The sequence below is a fragment of the Gigantopelta aegis genome, chromosome 6 (assembly GCF_016097555.1).
Source record: "Gigantopelta aegis isolate Gae_Host chromosome 6, Gae_host_genome, whole genome shotgun sequence".
Lineage (NCBI taxonomy): Eukaryota > Metazoa > Mollusca > Gastropoda > Neomphalida > Peltospiridae > Gigantopelta > Gigantopelta aegis.
In genome coordinates, this window is record NC_054704.1 from 30,186,693 (window position 1) to 30,213,479 (window position 26,787).

The following is a 26,787-nucleotide window of genomic DNA, read 5'->3' on the forward strand; positions in this document are numbered from 1 at the left end:
ATTTGGAGCATTTTAGAAGGACAGTCCAAAATTAAATATGAGAAAGAAGAGGGATCGGACTATTCGACATAAAATTTTGAATGCAGATCTAAAAGTTTAAAGTCCGATCGATATGTCCACGCGAGTGGCCTCGTTAAGGCCGTTTGGGTGCACAGCTTAAAGGGACGAGATGGGTTGCATCCCGTCATGAAAACCCCTAGATTGACAGTCGATAGACGTTGAAGGTGTAGTGCTGTGCTGAAATACAGATCTTGAGAAGCCGGATCCGTCTGAACGAGAGAGAATATCAGACTAAGGTATAGTCCAGTCGTCATGGGTTGGTATAGTGGTGCGGACGGGCCCGACTCCGGAGGATACGAGATGGTATCACTATAAAGCAAGGTAAAGTCTAGAAAAAGAGTAGTAGGGGCCGACCCCGCTTCCTATTTCTTCTTAGAGTGGGGCGGTCAATCTTCCAGTGCTGCTAGGACAGGCTCGGACATGTAGAGACTAAACGCGAACAACCGTGGCGTTCTGCAGAATGGCCGTCATACGAGTCACAAAAAAAACAAGTCGACAGTCAGACGGAGAAATGACGTGGAGGCAAGGAATCTCGCTAAAAAAGAATCCAACCTGGTGGTGCAGGCTGTCGAAACGAGAAGCGTTCCAGCGTTCAATCAGTTCCAATGGCCGCATACATCCCAGTAGAAAACTTCACTTCGCTGACAAAAACAACGAAGTAAAGGATCCCCAAGTCGAGCCGCGAAAGCACGTGCAGTGTGCACAAGGGAAACAAACACGTCTTACCGCGTCGAGCTGCAGACTGGGAATGTGACCAATAGACTTCTTTCACATTCCACTGCGCATGTGCCCGTTGCGGGGTAACTCGAGGACGCAAACCGCGAACTCACGCGAGATCTCGCAAAAATAGACATGTAGACAAGTGGGGGGGGGGGGGGGGGGGGCATAGACAATGGGAGGCCATGCAATAGGAATGTAAAAAAACCTCCATGATTAATTATTCTATCAGTAGGGACATTCAACAAGACTTATTGGAGACATTTGTGAATTACTGCTTATCACGAAATAAAAAATATTTGGTTATTAATGCCCGACAACCATCGGTTCGGATTCGTACGCAATAAATATCGGATATGGGCTGAAGTAATATTAATGTGTGCGCGCGTGTATGTATGCAGATATTTATTGTATTTAACATGATGTAAATGTTTATAAAGCATTATACAGATAAATACATTCAGGTTTCTTGTCAGGATTTCTTTTCACCAAGTTATTTAAAATTTTGTTCGGTATTTGGAATAAAATTAACTGATACATATGAAATTTGAGCTATGGTATATAAAACATTAGAATCAGGCCCGTAGGAACGATATCTGGAGTTGGGGGTGGGGGGGGGGGGGGGGGGGGGGGGGGGGGGGGGGGGGGGGGAGGGGCACACTATGTAGTGGAGGGACACAGTCTAGTTGGTGGTGGTGGTGGGGAGCCATATTTTAAACCGGGTTTATAAAAGTGGGGCTATAGTCCCCACCTCCGACTTCTCGGTTGCTACCGACCTGAGAATGGTCAGAAATGTAACTGTATTGTATATACAGCTATTTAAATTCGAAGCAAGATTATTTAACCTAAGAAAAATGTAAGCTTTATTTATAACAGATTAGACTAGCCGACAGCTTGATAATATAGCTACAAACTCAGGATGGTCTCTTTATTATAAACTTATGAGGGTTTATTATGCGCAGTCATAAGGTACCAGTCATAAGGTACTTCGTATCATGTCAGACCCGTAGCTGGGGTGGGGGTGGGGAGTGGGGATGATCGGGGTATCGGACGATCTCCCCACGCAGGATTGAGAGTTCCGCTCAAATGAAAACACAATCGGATTTTACATATAAAAGTCCTTGTCCCCAAATGACCGGGATAACGTAGCAAGAACGTCTATCTGAGGTTCCATTTGCTGAACGTTCGATCCTCCTCGGTGAGCCCGTTTGATCATTTCCCGTCCCAACCAATGATCCATCAAAGGACATCGTGTATGCTATCCTGTTTGTGGGATGTGAGAAGTATGCAATGTATAATTTATTATAAATATATTGGTACGACTGAAAACAAACGGTTTCTCGTCGTGGCTCTGTGACCAAGTAATTTTACATGCATACCACAACTTAATGCAACTTGTTAACGTATATTTCGGAACAAAAGTTCGTGTATTATTCTCGAGTGTAACCGGCGTCATCTAATTGTTTGGCAAGGGGTTCTCTATATATATGTATATATGTATATATATATATATATATATATATATATATATATATATATATATATATATATAATATATATATATATATGTATATATATATATATATATATATATATATATATATATATATATATATATATATATATATATATATTTATATATATATATATATATAAATCTGGAGAAGCCCACTTCCCACTCCGTAGTCTACGGCTCCGCGCATTCGGCGCTCTCGTTTGGTGAGTTCCGTTTACATGAAATTTCCCCCCCCCCCCCCCCCCCCCCCCCCCCCCCCCAATCATGCTGGCTACGAGCCTTAAGTTATATACAATATTCATAAGTTAGACAAAACATCAAATTAGGATCGTATCGAGTTGCATGGGTCTACCACTCGTTGCTGAACTTTGTTATGTATAATCATGTACGTTATAAAAACGTGTGATACTTGCATATCATATCGATATATAGAACTTCTCTCTATGCTTGTAAATGTGTATCAAAGTACTAATGGTATCGCTAACGATCTCGACCAATGTTCTCAGGTACGAAATACAAAATAGTAACCAAACACTATTGTACATGCAGATATATGTTTACTTCAAACTGATCTTCATGTAAGCCTCGGGTTTCATACTTTTATCAACTCGTGCCGATAAATTATATCACAAGACACTCTGGGAGTATCCTCTATTTATTTACAGTGAAGTTGTATATATCTGATATAAATGATAGTGAAAATAAAATAAAATAAAATAAATAAAATAAGATAAATAAATAAGTAAATAAATAAATACAAAAATAAATAATTTGTGGATAGACATGTAACATTGATTAGTAGTTGTATGACTGGGTTTTTTTTAATGAAACGATAAGGGGAAAATAGAGCTGTGATAAAGGTCTATGTGAGTTAGGGGTTTTGTTGGGGGTTTTAGGGGGAACGGGAGGTATATTTGATTAAATTTTAAATACTGGTAAATCCGCGTGAATATTTAACTATAATTCTAATTGTTAAAAGTAGCAAACACATTCCACTAAAGATAATTTTATTGTATGAATCTTTGAATTTTGCGTTGTTAAAATACCCTTGACAGGCTGGTCCCAGAGACTTCGTCTAAGTTAATGTTTCACTGCTTTTGGTCTTAAACCATTCCGATGTAAACTTTAGTAGACCGGTTTTTGCAGCCATTTTAACATCTTATACGAAATATGTACGTTAGTCCCTAGAGATTCACAGCTCCTACGAAGCTACTAACGACGCTCATGACAACTGTCGATCATGCCCCCTAATTTGTATACAACCTCGATACCGTCCAATGCGGCACGGGACGGTAGGCCCTACTCTTCGCGCACATGCGCAATGGGAATGTGAAAGAGGTCTATTTGGTCTCCAAAAACGCGGATTTCCGCAGATCATTCTCATCCATAAATTAGCATGTTGTTATTTAGTGATACAGAAAACAAATAATGTTAACACGCTGTAATACAAACCTGCTTGTTAAAAGACACATTTATTGAACAGGGCCACCCAAGCGTGTGTGCATTAATTCATCAATCATTTTTATATGCACTTTTTCACACAGGACAGCATATACCTCATCCTTTGATATACCAGTCATGGAGCATTGACTGGATGGGGAAAGGCCCAGTGTGAGAATGCTTTACGTACGGTACTGTATGAGTTACCCCACCCCCTCCCCAAATATGTAATATATGTATGTATGTATACATGTAATGTATATTTCAAATTAGAATCTCGCTTGCATCTCCCCTCCCCCATTACACACACACACACACACACACACACACACACACACACACACACACACACACACACACACACACACACACACACACACACACACACACACACACACTCTTCAGATGTTCCTATGGGCCTGGTGATGTCCAATTAATTGCCGAGGCATAAAAGGTTGTGCGACATTTAAAATAAAACGTATATTTTAAATAATTTATTTACTTTAGTAACAAGTTTATGAACAGGATATTAATTTTCAACAAATCAACCATGATGTTAAGAAATAAGTTCTTGATTAAGACATATCACTTAAACAACAAATCGTTTCAGGCATGATGTATTTTAAATGAAAAAGGCCCACCAACAACGATTTCCCAATAAATGTGCATGAATAACCATTTTCATTCTCAACAAAGTAGAATCTAAATACTATTGCAGTGGCCAGTCACTCTAGAAATCTCATTTGTTGGCAGAGAGAGAGAGTGAGAGAGAGAGAGTGAGAGAGTGAGAGAGAGAGAGAGAGAGAGAGAGAGAGAGAGAGAGAGAGAGAGAGAGAGAGAGAAATAGGGGTGGGGGGGGGGGTGGGGGTAGGGGGAGAGCAACTATAGATATTGACAGAGGTGCTATTTTGACATTACACCCATTCCTAGACTAATCCTGTTGCCACTCCTGTATATCCTCCTGAACATAAATACATCACAATTATTTCATGCTTCTTTATCAACCAATGGTGACACACAAAGTAACAATGGGTTCTATTTTCACAAATAAGTACCTGTAGTTGGGGTATGCTTCCCCCCCCCCCCCCACCACCACCAACCCACCCCTCTACAAAAGACATACCTTAGTATTGCAAATTATTATGCCACATCTCGTATTAACGGAGTTAGAAAGACATGAATGAATGTAAAATTGGTTATACACATATTGTTACATTATCCATCTAACAAGTTACACACACATGGTTTCAAATATGTACAAAATACATACATCACTTTTTTCTTGACTTACAAAAAAAGCCAACTTGTGATGTGTGATCCATTTTGACTGTCTCTAAAATAGAAAGTCTGGAACTGAAGTTCATTATAGATACAAATACAGAAAATATGGCAAGACAGAATCCTTTGTAAATTATAATTAAAGCAAATATTAAATTGAGGTAAATTATACAACACCAGCCAAAAACTACTGCTAACTCTGAAAATAACCATGAAGTTTTCTTCAGCTATACACATTTTTGTTTTGTTTCTGCCACTTATTATAAGAAAACAAATGCGGGATTTACTGTGGGGTTGAATGGGGTTGGGGGTGTATGTGTAAAAAAGCAAGCATTTATTCCTTTTTGTTTTTAAAGTAGACCTAATCAATTAAATGTGTTGGTTTGGGGGTCTCCCCCAACCCCCAATGGTTTTCCAGTAAAAAACGGAGGGATTACAAAAACTACAAGTGCTCTTCCCCTAGTCCAGATTATTAATTAAATTCACATTGTAAAAATACAGAATGGCTTACATATATCTACACAGTTAATATTGTGGATAAAATTATTAGTACTGCAAATGAGGGGAATTCAACAAAAAAGTATATGTACTGAAAGTGTTATTTTTATCTTTCTTATATGAACAGTAATCTTGGGGATTAGTTTTGGGGAGTTCATGTAGAAATGGGTTTTACTTGGATTTGTCTAGTATCATTCTAGTGAATCCTTCAATTCAGTAACTAGATGTAGGTACTTGCAAACATAGTATTAACTAAATATCTGCCAAATATTGAAAGAGCATGCAAGTTTGTAAATCTAGGCCATACTGAGACTGAAATAAACTGAAAATGGAAATCAATGTAGCCTACTTTGTTTATTTTTCTCATATTTTACCAGTACCGGTATATAAATTTCACTTTCTATGTAACAGTTTTGTTCAGTGGGGTTTTCCGTTCATACCTATACCCAGTGCTAAGGAACAATGGAATGTACAAATGTATTTTTTAATTACTTATTATTATTATTATTACTATACCAAACATATTAAATGAAGACCACAGGTAACAATTTTGGGGTAGGTGGTGGCGAAAAGCAAATGAATACAAATAAATATGCATATACTTTATTTCAGTTTATATATTATGAAACAAACTTACATAATTTATAAAGTTGTATTTTATTTTAAATACAATTGTTCACAAACAACCTTCTATTATGAAGAATGCATAGTACATGTATTATGAAGAATGCATAACGTTCATTGAAAGTCAGCGTGATTCCGACGTCACTGTGATTAATCAGTCTAGATCAGAGAGTTATCTTGAGGAACATTCTTCTTCACTTGGGCATACAGTGGATCCTGAATAAAAAATATAAAAAATTATATTCTGAATTTTTTTTTTTTTTAAATTTTATAACCTCTGTAATTGCTTAATATATTTACCCAAACACGATATTTTATCACACAAAATGCTCTTCTCTTTTTCATGGACACCTGAGAGCAAAATTTGGTGTCAGTACAGCATAACAATGTTATGTCTATATCCAACCCATGGTCCGCAGTATATTTAAAAATGGGGGTGGGAGGGCATTGTCAATGCAGTGATCCAGGAGATGGAAAAATGAACTGATCCTTTTACAGGGGTTTAAGAGCATGCCCCAGCCTTCTGAGAACACATCATCACTCTCGACTTGGGATTTGAACCGGATAGACATAGGAGCTGTTCTTGAACTTTGGACTAAGGTAAGTGAACTTAATTCTTGTTAGCTTTGCATTTTAAAATTTTTGTGTTCATATTTTCAGAATAGACATAAATTACTGTAGTTTTCTGTTATTTTGAATACTGTTTTTAAGTGTTAGACTGCACAGTTAATTTTAGCATTCCTCCATACTTGAATAACCTAAATCTCCATAGTTAATTTTAGCATTCCTCCATACTTGAATAACCTAAATCTCCATAGTTAATTTTAGCATTCCTCCATACTTGAATAACCTAAATCTCCATAGTTAATTCATAAACAACTGAATAGCAAAAATGGAAGCCATTTCAAATAACCCCACAATTAGCCAGGAACAAGGGCCTAGCCCTAGAATTCCCGAGAGTAGCCAGGTAAGCCAGGTGCTTGATAGCAATGTAGTGACGGACTCACCTAGGTCCACTATCCCCCCCCCCCCCCCCCCCAACCCAGACCAAGGACTAAAACCACGACCACCAAACCACGGGTCGCCGATGTGGAGGTATACTCTGTAGGTGCGGGCACCGACCAGTACATATACCCGGATGTAGAGTTTGTCCTCACTTGTCCTAAATTGCGTGCGGTCGATCTAGCAATCAAGTTGGCCCTCGGATCTGCTGTTAAAGGCACACCAAATACGCCTAAAAGCCCCACAAATTGAGATATCTAGCAATCAAGTTGGCCCTCGGATCTGCTGTTAAAGGCACACCAAATACGCCTAAAAGCCCCACAAATTGAGATATCTAGCAATCAAGTTGGCCCTCGGATCTGCCGTTAAAGGCACACCAAATACGCCTAAAAGCCCCACAAATTGAGATATCTAGAAATCAAGTTGGCCCTCGGATCTGCTGTTAAAGGCACACCAAATACGCCTAAAAGCCCCACAAATTGAGATATCTAGCAATCAAGTTGGCCCTCGGATCTGCTGTTAAAGGCACACCAAATACGCCTAAAAGCCCCACAAATTGAGATATCTAGCAATCAAGTTGGCCCTCGGATCTGCTGTTAAAGGCACACCAAATACGCCTAAAAGCCCCACAAATTGAGATATCTAGCAATCAAGTTGGCCCTCGGATCTGCTGTTAAAGGCACACCAAATACGCCTAAAAGCCCCACAAATTGAGATATCTAGCAATCAAGTTGGCCCTCGGATCTGCCGTTAAAGGCACACCAAATACGCCTAAAAGCCCCACAAATTGAGATATCTAGAAATCAAGTTGGCCCTCGGATCTGCTGTTAAAGGCACACCAAATACGCCTAAAAGCCCCACAAATTGAGATATCTAGCAATCAAGTTGGCCCTCGGATCTGCTGTTAAAGGCACACCAAATACGCCTAAAAGCCCCACAAATTGAGATATCTAGAAATCAAGTTGGCCCTCGGATCTGCTGTTAAAGGCACACCAAATACGCCTAAAAGCCCCACAAATTGAGATATCTAGCAATCAAGTTGGCCCTCGGATCTGCTGTTAAAGGCACACCAAATACGCCTAAAGCCCCACAAATTGAGATATCTAGCAATCAAGTTGGCCCTCGGATCTGCTGTTAAAGGCACACCAAATACGCCTAAAGCCCCACAAATTGAGATATCTAGCAATCAAGTTGGCCCTCGGATCTGCTGTTAAAGGCACACCAAATACGCCTAAAGCCCCACAAATTGAGATATCTAGCAATCAAGTTGGCCCTCGGATCTGCTGTTAAAGGCACACCAAATACGCCTAAAAGCCCCACAAATTGAGATATCTAGCAATCAAGTTGGCCCTCGGATCTGCTGTTAAAGGCACACCAAATACGCCTAAAGCCCCACAAATTGAGATATCTAGCAATCAAGTTGGCCCTCGGATCTGCTGTTAAAGGCACACCAAATACGCCTAAAAGCCCCACAAATTGAGATATCTAGCAATCAAGTTGGCCCTCGATCTGCTAAATACGCCTAAAAGCCCCACAAATTGAGATATCTAGCAATCAAGTTGGCCCTCGGATCTGCTGTTAAAGGCACACCAAATACGCCTAAAAGCCCCACAAATTGAGATATCTAGCAATCAAGTTGGCCCTCGGATCTGCTGTTAAAGGCACACCAAATACGCCTAAAGCCCCACAAATTGAGATATCTAGCAATCAAGTTGGCCCTCGGATCTGCTGTTAAAGGCACACCAAATACGCCTAAAGCCCCACAAATTGAGATATCTAGCAATCAAGTTGGCCCTCGGATCTGCTGTTAAAGGCACCACCAAATACGCCTAAAAGCCCCACAAATTGAGATATCTAGCAATCAAGTTGGCCCTCGGATCTGCTGTTAAAGGCACACCAAATACGCCTAAAAGCCCCACAAATTGAGATATCTAGCAATCAAGTTGGCCCTCGGATCTGCTGTTAAAGGCACACCAAATACGCCTAAAAGCCCCACAAATTGAGATATCTAGCAATCAAGTTGGCCCTCGGATCTGCTGTTAAAGGCACACCAAATACGCCTAAAAGCCCCACAAATTGAGATATCTAGCAATCAAGTTGGCCCTCGGATCTGCTGTTAAAGGCACACCAAATACGCCTAAAGCCCCACAAATTGAGATATCTAGCAATCAAGTTGGCCCTCGGATCTGCTGTTAAAGGCACACCAAATACGCCTAAAGCCCCACAAATTGAGATATCTAGCAATCAAGTTGGCCCTCGGATCTGCTGTTAAAGGCACACCAAATACGCCTAAAAGCCCCACAAATTGAGATATCTAGCAATCAAGTTGGCCCTCGGATCTGCTGTTAAAGGCACACCAAATACGCCTAAAGCCCCACAAATTGAGATATCTAGCAATCAAGTTGGCCCTCGGATCTGCTGTTAAAGGCACACCAAATACGCCTAAAAGCCCCACAAATTGAGATATCTAGAAATCAGCTCAGATGAGGATGAGGAGATCGACGTAGTGAACGATGTTGACCCCGAGAGCGAACTTAAAAACAAAATTCCAGGTGTTAGAAAAAAAAACCCCACACTACCAGAGCATTAAAAAGAGCTAAGAAAAATAATAAACCAGCCCCCTCGCCTAAAGCTGATAACATTCCAGGCCTTAGGCAAGTTTTGTTCAATGGTAACAACCCTACGTTGTACCAGTATATTTACTGGCAGCAGGCCATATCCAACATCTTGGAAGAAAAATCGAAAAACAACGTGACAGACGTGTTGTACCATACTAGGCTGTCTAACGGAGACACCTTCATCAAAGGCGAGGAAGAGGCGCTCAACAATTTGAGTAGTTTATTCAAAATCAATGCCGACCCTCACTCTGAGGAACCGGCCATGGTAAGGTTAGTATATCGGTCTCAATACCACCAGGGACCAAACCTTCCTTCATCAACACAGCGGTAACACTACTGTCAAAAACAGATAACGTAGATCTAGGGGTTAACATCCATGACAGGCTTAACATAGCTTTTAATTCCCCCAAAGCCTTCCTGTCAAAGGAAAATACATTTCACCAAGACTTGTGACCAGGCCACCCAAACAGGTTTAGCCACTTCCAATAGCTCGATGATGATGATAACTAGTTTAACGTGCCCATATACCACTAGGGTTTTGAACACGCCCATCCCGAGTCCAACCTCCGATAAGATCGGTGGCCTGACTCGGGGGGGGGGGGGGGGGGGGGGGGGGGGGGGGGGGTAGTGTTGAAAATGGGCAGAATTTTGAAAATAGCAATTAATAAAAAATAATAAAAAAATTACGAGCCAAAAATAAAAAGAATTGACTGCTCGGCCGAATATTTATATAATTTATAATTAGCACTAGTAATATCAAGCCAGATATAATTTGCCTTCAAGAAACATGGCTAGGAATCAGCACTAAAGATAAACAAAAAAAATCTAAAGTATTTAAAATTCCAGGTTATACCAGTTATTATAAAAATAAAAATAATAGCACTGGAGGTGGAATAGCTACGCTAATTAAAAATACTATACCTCATACTGAAATTAAATATGAATCTATTAATACTAACTTAGAAGACCTAGGACTTACTATACAAAATGACAAAATGACTATTGACATCATTAATGTTTATAGCCCACCGGGAACAGCCCATAATCAACTAACGTTAAGAGATTACAATAAACTCATAAATCCAAATAATAACTTAATCCTTGTAGGAGATTTCAATTGTCATAACACACTGTGGGGAGGTCTGCACTCTGACGCACAGGGAGACATACTAGAGGAATTCATCAATATACATAACCTAGTATGTCTCAACGATGGCAGTACTACATCTATCCATGACTATTTGGGCACATCTGCCATCAATCTATTTATCACCTCTAGCAACATAGGTGCAAACGCCCAATGGGGAGGTGTTAGAAGCTCTCAATAGCGACCACCTCCTGATCTTAACCAGCTATAAATGTAATAATACCTATTCAGAAAAAGAGAAATTTATACCTAAATTTAAATTTAGTGAAGCTAACTGGGCTGGCTTTACAAGCAACTGTAGCAAAATCAAATTAGAAGATAGCCTAAGCATTGACGATGCCACTACTAAACTTACAAATAAAATAATAGAAATAGCTGAAAAGAATATCCCTAAAACTAAACCTTTCAATAAAAATAGACCAGATAGCTGGTGAAAGGACGAAATTGAAACTAAATTAGGCTTCAGGAACAGGATGCGTAAACTCTATAAAAAAACAGAGAAACAAGATTACCATACTAAATATAAAGTAGCAAAAAGCGAAGTAGGTAAACTCATTATTAATGCTAAACAAGCCAGCTGGTATAAATTTTGCAGAGCAATTAACAATAGAACATCAGTTAGAGAAATGTGGAAAAAAGTTAAGGCTATTCAAAGACAACACGTAAATTCCACAGTCCTTCAAAAAAATAAAACAGCAACTACTAATAAACAAAAGGCCGACCTTCTCAGTAAAACCTTCAGTAAAAACAGTAGCAATGAAAACTTTCCTAAGCAATTTTTTGAGAAACTTTAGAAAGATAACTCTTTACCAACTAACGATACAAAGACAGAAAATCACCCAACCACTGATAATTTAGAATTCAATCAACCGATAACCTTGTCACAATTAAAAACAGCTCTTAAAGCTAAAAAAAAGTACTGTCATCGGGCCTGAATAAATAAGTTACACATTACTTAAGCACATGCTGGACATAGCCCTTGAGGTAGTGTTATTGCTCTTTAACCGAATCTGGAGGGAGGGTCAAATGCCCACTGCATGGAAACATGCAGAATGCTTTAGTCTCCCTAAAGCGGGAAAAGACCATGCCCTCCCGGGGAGTTATAGACTGATAACACTCACGTCCCACATGTGCAAAACTTTAGAGACTATTATAAATAAACGACTTAACAATTATCTACTCAAAAATAACTTAATAACTAATGTACAGAGCGGATTTAGAACTAAACATTCAACTATAGATCAAATTGTTAGATTACAAAATAGTATTAATGATGCATTTCGAAAATCTCATAAAGTTTGAGCAATTTTCATAGATATCGAAAAGGCCTTTGATATGGGGTGGCGTCAAGGTATACTAAATAAACTACAAAGTAACGGTATTAAAGGTAACATGTTCAACTTTATCAACAATTTCATCCATAACAGATCAATCTCAGTTAGAGTTAATGGTCACTATTCAGATACCACAAGGTTCAGTCCTCTCACCAACCTTATTCAACATCTTTATTAATGACATAACTAAAGCACTTAATGCTAAAGAAAAAACAGGAAAGGCTTCTCCATTAAATACAGCACTGTTTACCGATGACTGCACCATATGGCACACAGGCAACACAACCACTAATCTTTTTTACAAAATGCAAGCCGATATAAATAGACTTAATAAATGGAAACTAAAACCGTTTATATGCTTTTTAATAAAGTTAGCAAACCAGATAATCATCAACTAAAATCAGGTGACAAAATAATTCCAAGAGTAAAAAAAATTTAATTTCTAGGTGTAACCTTTGACTCAAAACTAACTTTCAGCGATCATATCAACAACATAGTTAAAAACTCTAAGAAAACTCTAAACTTGTTACGAGCCATCTCAGGTACCAGTTGGGGAGTGCAAACAGAGGCAATGCTTATGGTTTATAAAGCATGCATACTCTCCAGAATAGATTATGGAGCCCAAGCCTACAGTTGCACCGCCCCCAAACTGTTAAATAAACTAGATGTTATTCAAAACCAAGCTCTTAGAATCATAGCTAAAGTTCCATCTAACACCAGCTGACAAAGCTTAGAATTAAGTTGAGTTTAACATTATGCCACTGAAATATCACCGTAACCTTCAACATCTTAATTACCATGTTAAAATCCATTCTCTTAAACTAGATCACCCACTTCATGATCTCACTCGTATCATAACTAAACTATCATAAAGCCAATCTTAAACTTAATGATTCTTTCGCCACTAAAGCTAGTAAAATTGAAATTGAAGTAGGAATAGATAACACACCAGTGGCACTTTATCATATCAATCAGCCAATCCAATGCCACACACCATATCTAATTAAAAAAGCTACGGATGCAACTCCACTTCCTCCATTTAAAAAAATCCTGTTCGAAGCCGCAGCTAATGAAAATTATCCAAAGCACATCCATATTTTCATAGATGGCTCTAAAAACCCAGATAACGGTAGGGTTGGCTTTGCAGTAGTCGAAGAAAAACTTTCTAGACAATCAAAAGTAGTTAAATACTCCAGGCTGTCAGATAACTTATCAGTATACCCAGCAGAACTGATAGCCATTCATGAAGCTCTTATTTGGATCAAAACTCAAAAATATAATAAAAGTGTCATCTTCTCTGATAGTCTTAGCTCTATACAGTCACTTCAAACGAATAAATCTACTAGACCGGACATAATAGCAGCTATCCATAATGTATTTAATGAAATAAACCAACTTAACCGTAACGTAGTCTTCGAATGGGTCCCAGCTCACGTAGGGATAATTGGCAATGAAGTAGCAGACTATGGAGCCAAAACAGCACTATCAATCACTAGCAGAATTAAAACACTTCCACTAGGTATCACCGAACTCATTCCAAAGCTAGGAAACACTACATTAACAAATAGCAAGAAAGCTGGGACCAAACACCTAATACATGGCACTATAATATTAAACCAACAGTTAACTCTTTAAGACCTAAACATCCAAGCTCTCAAATAGATAAAACTATTACTAAACTGCAAATAGGGTGAGGGTAGCATATTCAAAGGGCTCCTGACATCCTTAAAATAAATTAATTAGGAAAGTCTTCATAACAGAAGACATACTAACCACTAGCTATTGCTTGACACTGCCCGCCTATATATCATTCGGATGGAGAAGCGACCCTTAGCACTCGACCTCGACTATGCACTCCAGACCGGAGGATCAATGGCGGGTTGGTATCAAGCAACCTAAACCCATTTGATTTTAATTAATTATAGGTTTCTACTTCAAATCCGTTCCACCTGTACACCCCTTGGATGGAGCAGCAACCTAAGCACTCGATCCCAATAATGCACTCCTCCCTGGGGTGTCAACGGTGGAACGGTTAACATAATATCTAACTAGCGACGAATGACCTGCAATACCTCTCGCCTGTACGTCCCTCGGATGGAGAAGTGACCCTAAGCACTTGATCTCGACTATGCACTCCAATCCGGAGGACCAACGTCGAGATGGTTAAGCACAATATTAATTATAAATATATGCCATAAATTGTATACTTGTAGATATAAATGGGTTTTTTGTAGTTATTGCGGTGGTTATCCTCGTAATTGGACACCGCAATACTGTAAATAATCTTCACGACTTTGCCTTTGCACTTGCACCATGTTTTACCAATTACAAGCTCTATTACAGCAATATAAGGTGAGTCATTTAGGGTTTCAGAAGATGCAGATAAGAAACCAGACAACCAGATAGATATCAAGTAAGCCTACCTGTTAGATATTATTTAACTAATGAGTGTGCAACCTTAGCTAAGAATTTTGAGGGAGGGTGGGAAACGAAATTTAACTTTCTACATGTATACAGTTGCTTGCATATTATTCTTCCTACCAACTATTGACACCCTACTTGATAGACGCATTGTTTCATTGGTAACCAAATTAAGTATGCTAAGCACTAGGCTTTTTAACCAATACCTACACTATATGGGATAACCCTTCAACTTAGATAGCCAGACTAGTATAACTACCTCCCTATCCTTGTATTTCATTATAATCCAAGGATATGGGGGGGATGGGTGGCTTTGAATTGCCGGTGTATTACATTAGAATAGGGACTTCTAAGGGCCCTATGGGCAACCTAGGGAGACACCCCAGCATCACAGAGGTCTAATTAATGAGCTACTCTTGACTCACTAATATCAAAACTTATGTTAGCTCCAGAACTTTCTTTTTCGATCGACAATTCAAAATTGTGCTCAATTTCCTCGATCAAAATTGTGTAACCCTTTCTCTTTGGCATTACTTGCTCCATCAAAACTCCATAGCACCATTACCCCCCCCCATCCCCCCCCCCCCCCCCCGTCTGTTACCGACCACGGTTGGGCTGCTGGTGCTCCCTTGCACCTGCCAGTGCAGGCTGTCCCTCCTCCTCCCCACCCCCACGTTTCCTGTCCTACAACAGCTTGCTCTGAATGTGCACCTAAAGCCTTATGACCTGACCTGACCTGACCTGACCTTCTGAGAACAACAACAGGGAAAAGTGGGTGGGTGATGGGTGTCATGATCCCCGCTGCCTCCCCTACAATCTGGGTTTAAACATCCTGTCGGGTACATGCATGCAAATTAGCCCCCATACCCCGGGAGAAAACTACAGCCCAGGGGCCTAATTCACAAAGCTCTCTTAGGCTCTGTCAGACAACAAAGCATCCTCTTTGCAAGTCTTTTAGCATTGGTACTGTGAGATTGCAAAGTTGCGAAAGTTAATTAGGCCCCAGGGGCCTAATTCACAAAGATGTCTTAGGCTCTGCTAGACAACAAAGCATCCTCTTTGCAAGTCTTTTAGCATTTCACTGGAAGATCACAAAGTTGCGAGAGTTTAGTGAATTAGGTCCCTGGTCTCTTAGCATCTAGTCTTATGAATTCGTTTAACTTTCCTTGCCGTAAAATGTTCAGATCTTATCTCTAAATGATTAGATGTTTATGTTAATGCTTAGTTGAAGAATTCTGAATAGTCAATCATCCTGACAACTGAAACCAATTTCTAAAACTATCATCGAAATGGACATTTTAAATCACTGTCCAGAGGTTCTATATAAACATTAAGACAAACAAGAACACTCAGTTTAATGAAAAGAATATCAGAACACAATCATGGTCATTTTCAACCACAAGATTCAAACAGTGTTGTAAGACGAAACCTGCTACATTTTTCTATTTGTAGCAAGGGATCTTTTATATGCACCATCACACAGACAGGATAGCACATACCACATCCTTTGATATATCAGTCATGGTGCACACACATAATTAATACCCGTATTTATAAAAGTAAAGGCTGACTTGCACTCAGTCTCCATTTTAGGTTTAAAAGCATAGAACCAAAAACCCTATACGTACATGAGCATGCAATTTGTATAGCAAAACCTTTGACAAAGTGAACAAACTCTACATTCACATTCCTGTGGGCATGCAAAAAGCATTAAACAATTGCATACTATATGATAGAAGACTGTCCAAAAAGCACCAACATTTCTTTTTTAAATATCATTTCATAATATTAAAATTATGAGAATTTTAAATTGTGTATATAGACCACCTCTTTAAATGTTAACTAGGTGGTCTCCAGACAGATTTGATAGTAATACTTGTTTAATAGAGAATCTTGAACATTAAACACCAGACATTCAAACTGTTGGTGAAATATCTATCAAAAGTAAAAAAAGTTTTTCAAAAATACATTTAATAAAATTAATTAATATGTAATATATATTTTTTGAACAGTTTTTAACTACAAAACTACATGCCCTAGTACTACATGTACATACCACACTCCTATTTGGCCTGAAAGTGTAGAAGTTGTCTTGGTTAATTTAGCAGTTAATATATTCATTATAATATATGCTACACATGTATGTATTACCGTATCTCGTACTTTTTTAAAGTTCAAAATGTCACTCAGAATCACTAATTTATGAAGATGAACAAATGGAAGGATATACAAATGGCTTGTTAAGAAAGCCTAAAGAGAATAGTCATTAAGTTCTCTTCTTTTGCAAGTCATCAATAACAGATATACAAATATAGGAAGAAGAAGGAAATGTTTTATTTAACGACGCACTCAACACATTTTATTTAGGGTTATATGGCGTCGGACATATGGTTAAGGATATTGAGAGAGGAAACCCACTGTCGCCACTTCATGGGCTACTCTTTTTGATTAGCAGCAAGGGATCTTTTATAGGTACCATCCCACAGACAGGATACCACATACCACAGCCTTTGATATACCAGGCGTGGTGCACTGGTTGGAGCGAGAAATAGCCCAATGGGCCCACCGACAGGGATCTATCCCAGACTGACCGTGCATCAAGTGAATGCTTTACCACTGGGCTATGTCCCACCCCAAATATATGAGTGCATACACACACACACACACACTAGCAACCTTTGTTAAGCAGCCAAATGGTGCATCAAAAGATGGCATTTTAAAACAAGTGGACATTTATTACAGGTCGATTTGTACCATTCTGTTTGATTTGAAAAAAAAGGTGGCCTTTAGTGACAGGTGGCTGCCTAACAGAGATTGTTGCTTAAACAGGTTTGGCAATACATATATGTATCGTATATCGCTGTGTATTAGCCGACCCCTTAGTTTGCCCCTCAATATCTGATAAAAAAAAGGTTGGTATGAGGTATAAGCTGACTCGACCTTAATGCAGTTGAAATGGGCAAAAATACAGATATATCTGATCAAGATATTTAGAATATTGGTCTCGTACAACAGTCAATCACGGGAATTTGTTCTGGTGAACTGATCAAAGTACAATGTATAAAAACTATTTAATAAAGATAACTAAAAAAGAATAAAGGTTTATAAAAAAAATCCCCTAATGTGGAATAACACTGTTCTGTTTTTTATTTCTCGATTGAATCGATCGTATGGACATCGTTAGCTGATAAATGTAGTTTCACTTTATACAGTGGTGTAAATATTATATAACACCCACGATAGCTAATTGCAATGATGAACACTATGTCTTCCCTTCTTTTTATAAGTGGTGATATTGCTAATAAAACAAAGTTTCTAATAATTCATTAGGAATTGTATAATCAACAATGACGGTAAGTAAAAATCATCAGTTATAATGACTTAAATCTGCAATTGAGGACAAAATATCTGCGGTCATAAAAAGACTTAATGACCGTTCTGATCACGTGACACATTTGGCGCCATATACTGGTACTACTTGTCAGTGGCTTTTAATATATGGTATATTGAGGATTAAGAAAAGTCACTTTTAAAAGTTGAACAGCAGTAAAAAATATACAATATAGAACACTAAAATTCTGCACAAAAAAAGTCTTTATGTTTAAAATTGATGGTAAAATTTTAATGTTGATACATTGCTTATTTTAAAAAAGTGCATGATACAAAAATGAATTTAAACAATCTGCTATTCATCTTATAAAATCACCCAATACTTATTTATTGTTTCAAAAATGACCTTGTAGAAATGTGAAGGAGACATACCTGTCCTGGAGCAGCAAATGGATCTCCAAATGGGGAGGCCTGTAGGAGAAAACACTCAACAGTTATTATTAGTGGCATTCTAATGATCAATTTGGCTCCACCGATGTCATTTTCGATTTTAAAAAATTCATAATTGATTGTGTGGGGAAATGTTAACAGTAATTCTTTCTCCAGTTTAGATGATACAATTGATGTAAATATGCTGGGTTTCTTTTCATGTGTACATAAAGAAAAAAGATGTGAAAAAGGTAAAATTAGACATTTGTAGGGAGCACACAATGATAAGTGCATGGTCTTTATAATCCAATTCTTTCTTAGGATCATATAATTCTAAACAATTGTGTAGTTAAATGTTGATAGGTTGGTTCCAACCGATTATAATGGATGTTCAATTCCCAAACACTAGTTATGACTACATTTTAAAGGAACCATAATGAGTTTTAGACAGTAAAATTAGACGGTGGTTTACTCTACTCACATGTAATACATCTACAAATATATTTCTCAATCCCTTTATCTCAGTTTTGTTTCGTTGATGGAAGTATAAATAGATAGTAAGTACATGTACTACAAACATTAGGATGACCAGAGATTTGTTTAACATATATACTCATAGAGATATACTTTTATTTTTAAGCAAGAAAATTTAGTAATGTTTTAATTGTAATAATAAGGTTGTATTGGTTAAAAACTATTACCACATGTAAAGTCTACAAACTGAGAATTCATCAAATATATTACTAGTACCATGTTTTAACTATCAGAATATGGTGATAAATGATATTATTCTCAATTATGACCAAATGTGAGTTAATAGGTTTTGCCATCAAATAGCAGCATTCTGATACTGTGAAAACAAGTACCCATCCATCTCTTGTATTACAGGGTTGAAAATTAGCAGTCCGTGGCGACTTTTATTGGCTAAAGGCGACTAAGAATTTTACAAAGGTAGTCCGTTGGGCGACCATCGATTTTTTTGGTCTGTCGAGTATGGTGCTAGTTAAAAATTAGAAACGAAGTGAACTAAATCAAATGTGACAAAACACACCATGTCTGTGCTAGCTGGCGCGAACTACAGATCTGGCAGCAGAAGACATAGAACATGAAATAAGAACAGATCAGATCTAAAGTACACCAAGACTTACATGATGACATAACCTTCCAAAGATTACTGTGATAAATAATAAGTACTCTTTTATGTTTTGTAATGTGATACATCGTATATTTTTGTAAAATGTTTGGTATGATTTTTTCACAGATTTATTTTTCGATATTTATTTTATTAGTAGCCTACTACTGTAGCATTTACAATATCCAAATTAAACGCACATGTGTACGTGCACCAACACTCACTCACCCATACCAAAACATTATTACATTTTACTGAGGCAGAAATATTAATTTTGAGACTATTGTCCATTTGCGTCAAAAGGGAACCAATGAATTGGTATGTAGCTTCACAACGAATCTCAAATAACATTTCCGAGGGTGTGTGTGTGTGTGTGTGTGTGTGTGTGTGTGAAAGAGTTCCATGTAAATTAAAAAGATTTTTTTTTACAAATTACCATCACACTGCATAGGTTAAATATTCTTTTCTGATACATGTTTTGAGGCAATTGATGGACAATCCAAGGTAACTACAAAACTAATACATGATCAGGGCCGTATCTCTGCACAATGCAGAGTTGAATGAGCATTTGGCAAAATAGTGGATGATTCCATGGATCTCTGTCAAATGCCTCGTCTATAGGATAGCTTGAAATTTCATCCCTCTTGAATTGCCACAAAGTTTATTCCACCTCTCTTGCATCACCACAAAGATGACCGCCATTCCCAAACTAGTTAACTAAAGCATACACAGTTAGTTCTACCTTTATTCTCTTTGTACTGTATTAGTTTTTACTTCAGAGACAATGCAAGTTAAGCTGCATACCTTGGCTGTTGCAACATTTTGTCTTCACCCCTGTATTAAAATTGAGTTTTAATTTGTATATAATTTAATAAGAAACATTTTTTAAATTTATAATGGATTTCTTTTTCAAATTTTATTTCAGTTAGTATGGGTTAAAAACTTAATATGTTTTTATATGAATTTTAACTGTATTCATTTATTTATTATTGGTTAATTTTTGACGTAAACAGACTATATACAGTTAGCACTTGATTATTATTTAACAAAGAACATTCCAGTTTTGCATTTGGCTGTGCAGGTAAATTTCAATGTGATAACTGGATGGCTAGTTGAATATGAGAAGGACCAGTGAGATTTATTTTCAAGTGGCCCTGCTGGTGACATTGGTTTTAGTATTAATTTTCAACCCTGTTATTACCTTGTACATTAGTTGATATGTGCTTTGTTTAGAATGATGAAAAACAAAGATCTGTATAAAATCTCTTAAATTGTTACACAGAACCAAATCGATCAACTGTGCTTCTTACCTGTTTTTTTAGTGTAACACTCCCTTTCACATTTGGGGTGAACACTGTTGATTCATTAGGGAAAGCAGCAGAGTCAAAATCACCAAAAGCTTTCCACTTATCTTCCCCACTTTCCGAATTAATCACTTTATTCATCAAAAATGGATCGGAATCATTATGCACAGAGTTCGCAACTTTTGTTGACAAAGCAAGGAAGGGATCCGAGGTGGTGGTAGAGAAAGCACTATTATTTGAAGCAGACGGCAAAAAGGGGTCATTGTCATTATGCACAGAGTTTGTGATCTTTGTCGGTGATGCGAGAACAGGATCGGTGGTGGAGGTTGGGGAAGCACTATTATCTGAAGCAGACGGAACAAGAGAGTCTTTACCATTATGCACAGTGTTGTTTTCAGGACGTAGTGCAATGAAAGAGTCCGAGGAGGATGAAGGAAAAACCTGTTTACCACTGTCCGACATAGTCAGCAAGGACAAGGAACTGTTTACGCTCGCTCGTGGTTTGGGACGAGGACGTGCTGATGCCGCGTTTGTTCCATACTTTGGCCTCGGTGGTGGTGCAGGTGCCGAATGGGGGAAGTTCAGCTTCACGGTGTTGGGGAGAGGTGGTGGAGATTCTTGAGGAGACGGGAGCTGGAATTCATCTGGATAATTATGAACCGTTCCGTTGGGAAGTTTGAGAACACATTTTCCAGACAGTCCTTTATCAGGATTTGCATCACCTGTGCCAGATGACTTGTGATTTACGCGAAACGTATCTGGTGTGACAGTTTGCGGTGCTTTGGGCAAGTTAGCCTGAAGTGCTTGAGTGTCTATGGCAGGAGGTGAGTTGGAAGTTTTTGTTATTGGAGGTGGAAAGTGCACATGGGAAGTGTCAAATGGGTCGGCAGTGGTGGCAGCAAGGTCCTGAACTCCATCCATTGCTTTGCAAAGAGGACCAAATGGATCACTTGCCTGAGGAACAACCATGGGCGACGGAGATCTGTTGGGAGACACATTGCCTGGGAGCTTTTCCATCTGCAGCTCGAGCAAAGACTTCTTGGGGGGAGCATTTAGTTCAGCAAACATATCCTTTGGTGTTTTTTTAACGTCTGTCGCGCCACCGATATCAACCAGATCGCTAAACGCATCCTTCTTTCCCTTATCTGGTGGCGGCTCTTCAACAGCCTCTTCCTTTCCAAGTACTAATGGTGCTAGAATATTTGGATCTTCTTCGGGAAATCCTGCAAAATTGGCCTGCTGTTGTGCCACACCAGGCTGTACTGCAACACCTGGGAATGGTGCTGCTCCTGGGAAGGCAGTTGCCGGTTGGCCAAACATTGCAGGTGGTTGGCCGAGGACAGGAGCAACGACTGGTGCTGCCATCGGCATGCCAGACTGCGAAAATCCTCCGGGAGTGGCGCCAAATCCTGCTGGTGTACCTGGAAATGGCGTTCTGACCTGTGAGGTAGAAAACGGATCATTGGCAAAAGGGTCCTGTGTGATTGGGAGTCCAGTGGTAGGCTGGGGTGGGGAGTTCTTGGTCTGGAAAGAACAATAGTTAAATGATATCAATTTTTTTTTTAAACAATAAAAAGCCGCCACATAATTTTGGTGGCACAATCCTTCAAAACAAGAAAACTTTCAATGTGCCATAACTAAAAGGTATTTCTGTTTGGAAGGTTTTCATTGGTTAAAAATGCATCCTAAGCTTCTTTTTGTCACAGATTCTGACCAATTATGAAAGAAAGAAAGAAAGAAAGAATTTTTTTTCTATTTAACGATGCACTCAACACATTTTATTTACGGTTATATGTGTCAGACATATGGTTATGGACCACACAGATTTTGAGAGGAAACCCGCTGTCGCCACTTCATGGGCTACTCTTTCTGATTAGCAGCAAGGGATCTTTTATTTGCGCTTCCCACAGGCAGGATAGCACAAACCATGGCCTTTGTTGAACCAGTTATGGATCACTGGTCGGTGCAAGTCCCATTGAGCCTTGCGGAGCACTCACTCAGGGTTTGGAGTCGGTGTCTGGATTAAAAATCCCATGCCTCGACTGGGATCCAAACCCAGTACCTACCAGCCTGTTGTCCGATGGCCTAACCACAATGCCACCGAGGCCGGTATGACCAATTATGAGTGCTGACCATAAAATATTTGTATTTATTATGAAATAGATGTGACAGGCATAATTCCTATAGCAAGTGCTTGAACAATGCATTAATTTTCTTTTTAAAAGTTAAATATCTTAATGATGACCATGAAATAAGAATTTCTAATTATCACTGCAGCTGTTTTTAAATTGTTTCGCCTGCACCTCACAATCTCTTACTCACTACACCTTTTTGCATAAGCCCTTCATGCAAAGACTTTTCTATTGACATCCCATTGAAAATGTATTGTACTAAAAATCATAACACAAAGAAACAAGGCAGAGGAGATAGAAGGAATACATAGGAATAAAACAAACAATTACATGAATATTCATCTGAAACAAATTGTGGTTAATATGATACAGAAAATTATTCTAAATCAGAAAAAGAAATCAATGTCTTGTCTCGTACTGTGATCAGTTTTGTCAGTTTTATTATGTCTATACCAGATCATGTTAATAACAGAACATTGAGAAATCTGTTACATATTAGATTAAATAAATTTTTTAAAATTGCTTGCAAAAAACAATCTGCTTTTAAAAACTGCAGATTACTATGGACTTCATTATAGACCAATAATTTTTTAGTGTGCAAGTTGCATGAAAAGAGATATACTTTTTATGACATTTTAACAACCATAAGCATTATAATATTGTTTATGAAACTAGTAATAACAGTACCTTTAATTACCGATAGATTTTACCCATATTTTGTTTAGACAGAATTTGTGAAAAAAACATTACAATGACATAAATTCCACATACTAGATGATAAACATGTCTTTGCGAACATCTAGGACAAAATGCATGCAGTTTTTCACCATCTGCCATTTACTTTTTTGTGGAATACTCTTCAAGATGGGTGGAAGCCTCCATAGTACGTGACATAATTAATATGGTGTCATCACAAATGCTTTGATACAACAATATATGTTATGATGCTGTTAGATTATGTCAATTCCTTTCACCTCTTGAAGAGTTTTCACTAAAAAGGCAAAATGACAGTTGGCACAAAATTACATGCTTTTTGCCCTAGGCAATCTCAGTGAAGTCAATATAGGTGACATGGTTATTATCTAATATATGGAATATGTGTCATTGTAATGGGGTTTTTTTTCAAGATTTCTGTCTGTACAAAATTTGGGGGTAATCTAACGGTAATTAAAGGTAGGAGAGTAATTTATTGTAGTTGTTAACAATTTGGTTCGGACTTTTAGTTTCCCAGGTACATACCTTCTGAATTTCACACAAATTGCATATGGAGCTATTGAAAACTCAGGATGACCATAACTCATTGAATTTGTCAAAACTGATAATATGAGCATAAGCTGTAAGTAATGTATAATTTACTGGTCAGAAGTCTGTAATAGACAAAAATATTTTACACAACTTAATAACTAGGGTCAGTGCCTTTATAAACAAGACGGAACAATTATTACTTGTAGCCTAACTCATACAATGAAAGACTACCATGAAATTTTAAGAAATGCCTAATCATTATACTTTGAATAATATGCATTAATAATTCCTGGTTCCTATAAAATATAGTAACACACTGCAGATTATGGCAGACCAGAGGCAGATATCATGTTCCCATACCATAAACTGTAAATACCAAGCTTCAACTACCCAAATCCATTACAAACATTCTACCACTATGTTCCCATAAAAGCTGTCATTGGTCTACGAGTATCTGCAGTGGTCTGCAACAATCACAGCTTTTACGGATAACAAAGAACGCACATGAGCCTGCACTGCAGCACCAGGACCAGGAATAGTTAGCTGTGGAGCAAATGGATTTGTAGCCGGGGCTGTCATCCCTGGGATGGCGGCTCTAGGGGCTCCGAAGGGCTGAGCTGCACCAAACCCTGGCTGTGGGAAGGGGTTCGGGGTGCCAAATCCACTCTGTAAACCATGGAGGTCACTGAGGCCTGTCCCTGATGCAGAAGGAGCAGTAGATGCTGGAGTGCCCCAGGGATCAGTGCTGGTCTGGTTGGCTGTATTGACTCCACTCATAAGGGTGTCAAATGAACTCATCTGCTGAATACCCTAAGATAGATAAATAAATAAAGAATAAATAAATGAACAAGCATTCTGAGAGTACAGCTAAAACAAAACATGTCTCCTACCAGGCTCCACAAATTTTCAAGGGACATAACTCATAAATATATGGATAAATTCCAATTTTGATACTTTGAGTAAATCCCCAGGAAATTCAAACTTGATCTGTAACTCTGCATGATAAAGCTATGTTCAAACTTTCAGCTCCATATCTTGAGGTATTGTGATAAAAAAAAGTCTGGAAAACTGTATGTAAAACAGAGATGAAATCAGAAAGCTATAGTCCCCTCCAGTTAGTCAGGTAGTACCTTCCTTTATCAGAGGTTGGATACAGCAAAGGGTTAAAAATTGCAGAAGGTGTGATAGCTCATAGGGATCTTACCCCATCAGTAGATTCATTGAGTTTTCCAATTCAAACCAATGCTCCACTACTGGTATATAAAAGGTCATTGTTTGTGATATCCTGTATGTGACAGGAGTGTCGGAAGCAATTAAAAGTTGGTACGGCCATGAAAGCAATGTATATGATGGGATCTATACTATGCAAGTGCCATAGGAAGAGAAAAAAACAATCCTGGGCCAAAAAGTGGTATGGCCATGGACATACCAGCTGTACCGCATCTGATGCCCCTGTGTGACGAAAGGCCACTTGATGCTGATCGTAAAGAGTAACCTATGTGGTGGCAGCAGGCTTGTCCTTTCTATTTTTTGACCAACATCCAAAATACAAAATATTCGACACCCAATAGATCAAGTTTGAAATGTGCTTGGGTGTCATAAGAGAAACATTCTTTGTCAAAATAAAAATTCCCTTCCACTTTGATCTTTGATGTGGTTCCTGTTCATATGTATACTGATGGAAAGATATAAGGGATTGCACCAACACTAATAGGAAAAGAGTGACTTCAAGAAGTCAGGAAGTTAATTGTGTTACTGACATTAAATCTTGCATTATTGAAATTTATAGAGATTATTATACAAGCTTGTGTGTCATGCTGATTTTACAAAACGAGTGTCAGGATTTTTGTATTGCCCGAGCAAGAGAGAGGGTAATACATGAATCCTGACACAAGTTTTGTAAACTCAGTACGACTCACACGCGAGTGTAATAATTTCATTGTTCTCCATAATTATTATTATTGTTGTTTTCTTTATGAATAGCAAGACCCAACTCAAAATGTTTCAGGCATAACTAGCAGGAGATGACGAAATGACATCATATTTCAAATGCATATTTCAAAGAATTGGAGAAGCAACATCATGTTATGACGCCGCTTCCCAAAATTACTTCATTACACTTGTTATTACACGTGTGCTTCATATGATTATTATTAACTCGGTTATGTTGAACCATATGGATAATAAAATCCCATATTACATGTGTACTTTACACAGACATTATGATGCTAACAGTGGTCTATGGTATCAAGTGGTCCCTTGTTTCATTCTCTCAGGATAGTTATACTGGTTATAAATACTGGTATATAGAGGATAAAAGTATGAAATCCGAGGCTTGCTGAGGACTTTTATACTTTTATCAACGAGTGCTGATAAATTATGAATCACAAGACACGAGGGGGGTATTCTTTTTATCATTCCTTTCATTTGCGACAATTGTAAACAATGTCAGTAATGTGGGTTGAATGTCACTATATTTGGCAGTAGTAGACTCATTAACTAGCAGAACGACAGTGGAGTGATGTCACTAATGATAGGTTTAGTGCTGAAACATACACAG

The 26,787-nt window shown here is 38.2% G+C and overlaps 1 protein-coding gene across 10 annotated transcripts in view; it reads right to left on the bottom strand.

The window, feature by feature from the left end:
* Positions 1–4,214: 4,214 nt before the first annotated feature.
* Positions 4,215–26,787, bottom strand: part of LOC121374073 (disabled homolog 2-like) — a 51,985-nt gene continuing 29,412 nt past the window's right edge. For 4 of the 10 annotated variants that reach the window (XM_041500976.1, XM_041500980.1, XM_041500972.1 and 1 more), the window contains 4 exons: positions 24,732–25,037; positions 20,857–22,374; positions 18,418–18,456; positions 4,215–6,349 (listed from right to left, as the gene is read on the bottom strand). In XM_041500976.1, coding sequence (XP_041356910.1) covers positions 6,293–6,349; positions 18,418–18,456; positions 20,857–22,374; positions 24,732–25,037 — 1,920 coding nt within the window. In that variant the 3' untranslated portion in view covers positions 4,215–6,292. Of the gene's footprint in view, positions 6,350–16,711; positions 16,728–18,417; positions 18,461–20,856; positions 22,375–24,731; positions 25,038–26,787 lie in introns of all 10 variants that reach the window. The other 6 variants (XM_041500982.1, XM_041500975.1, XM_041500977.1 and 3 more) reach the window with 6 other exon arrangements.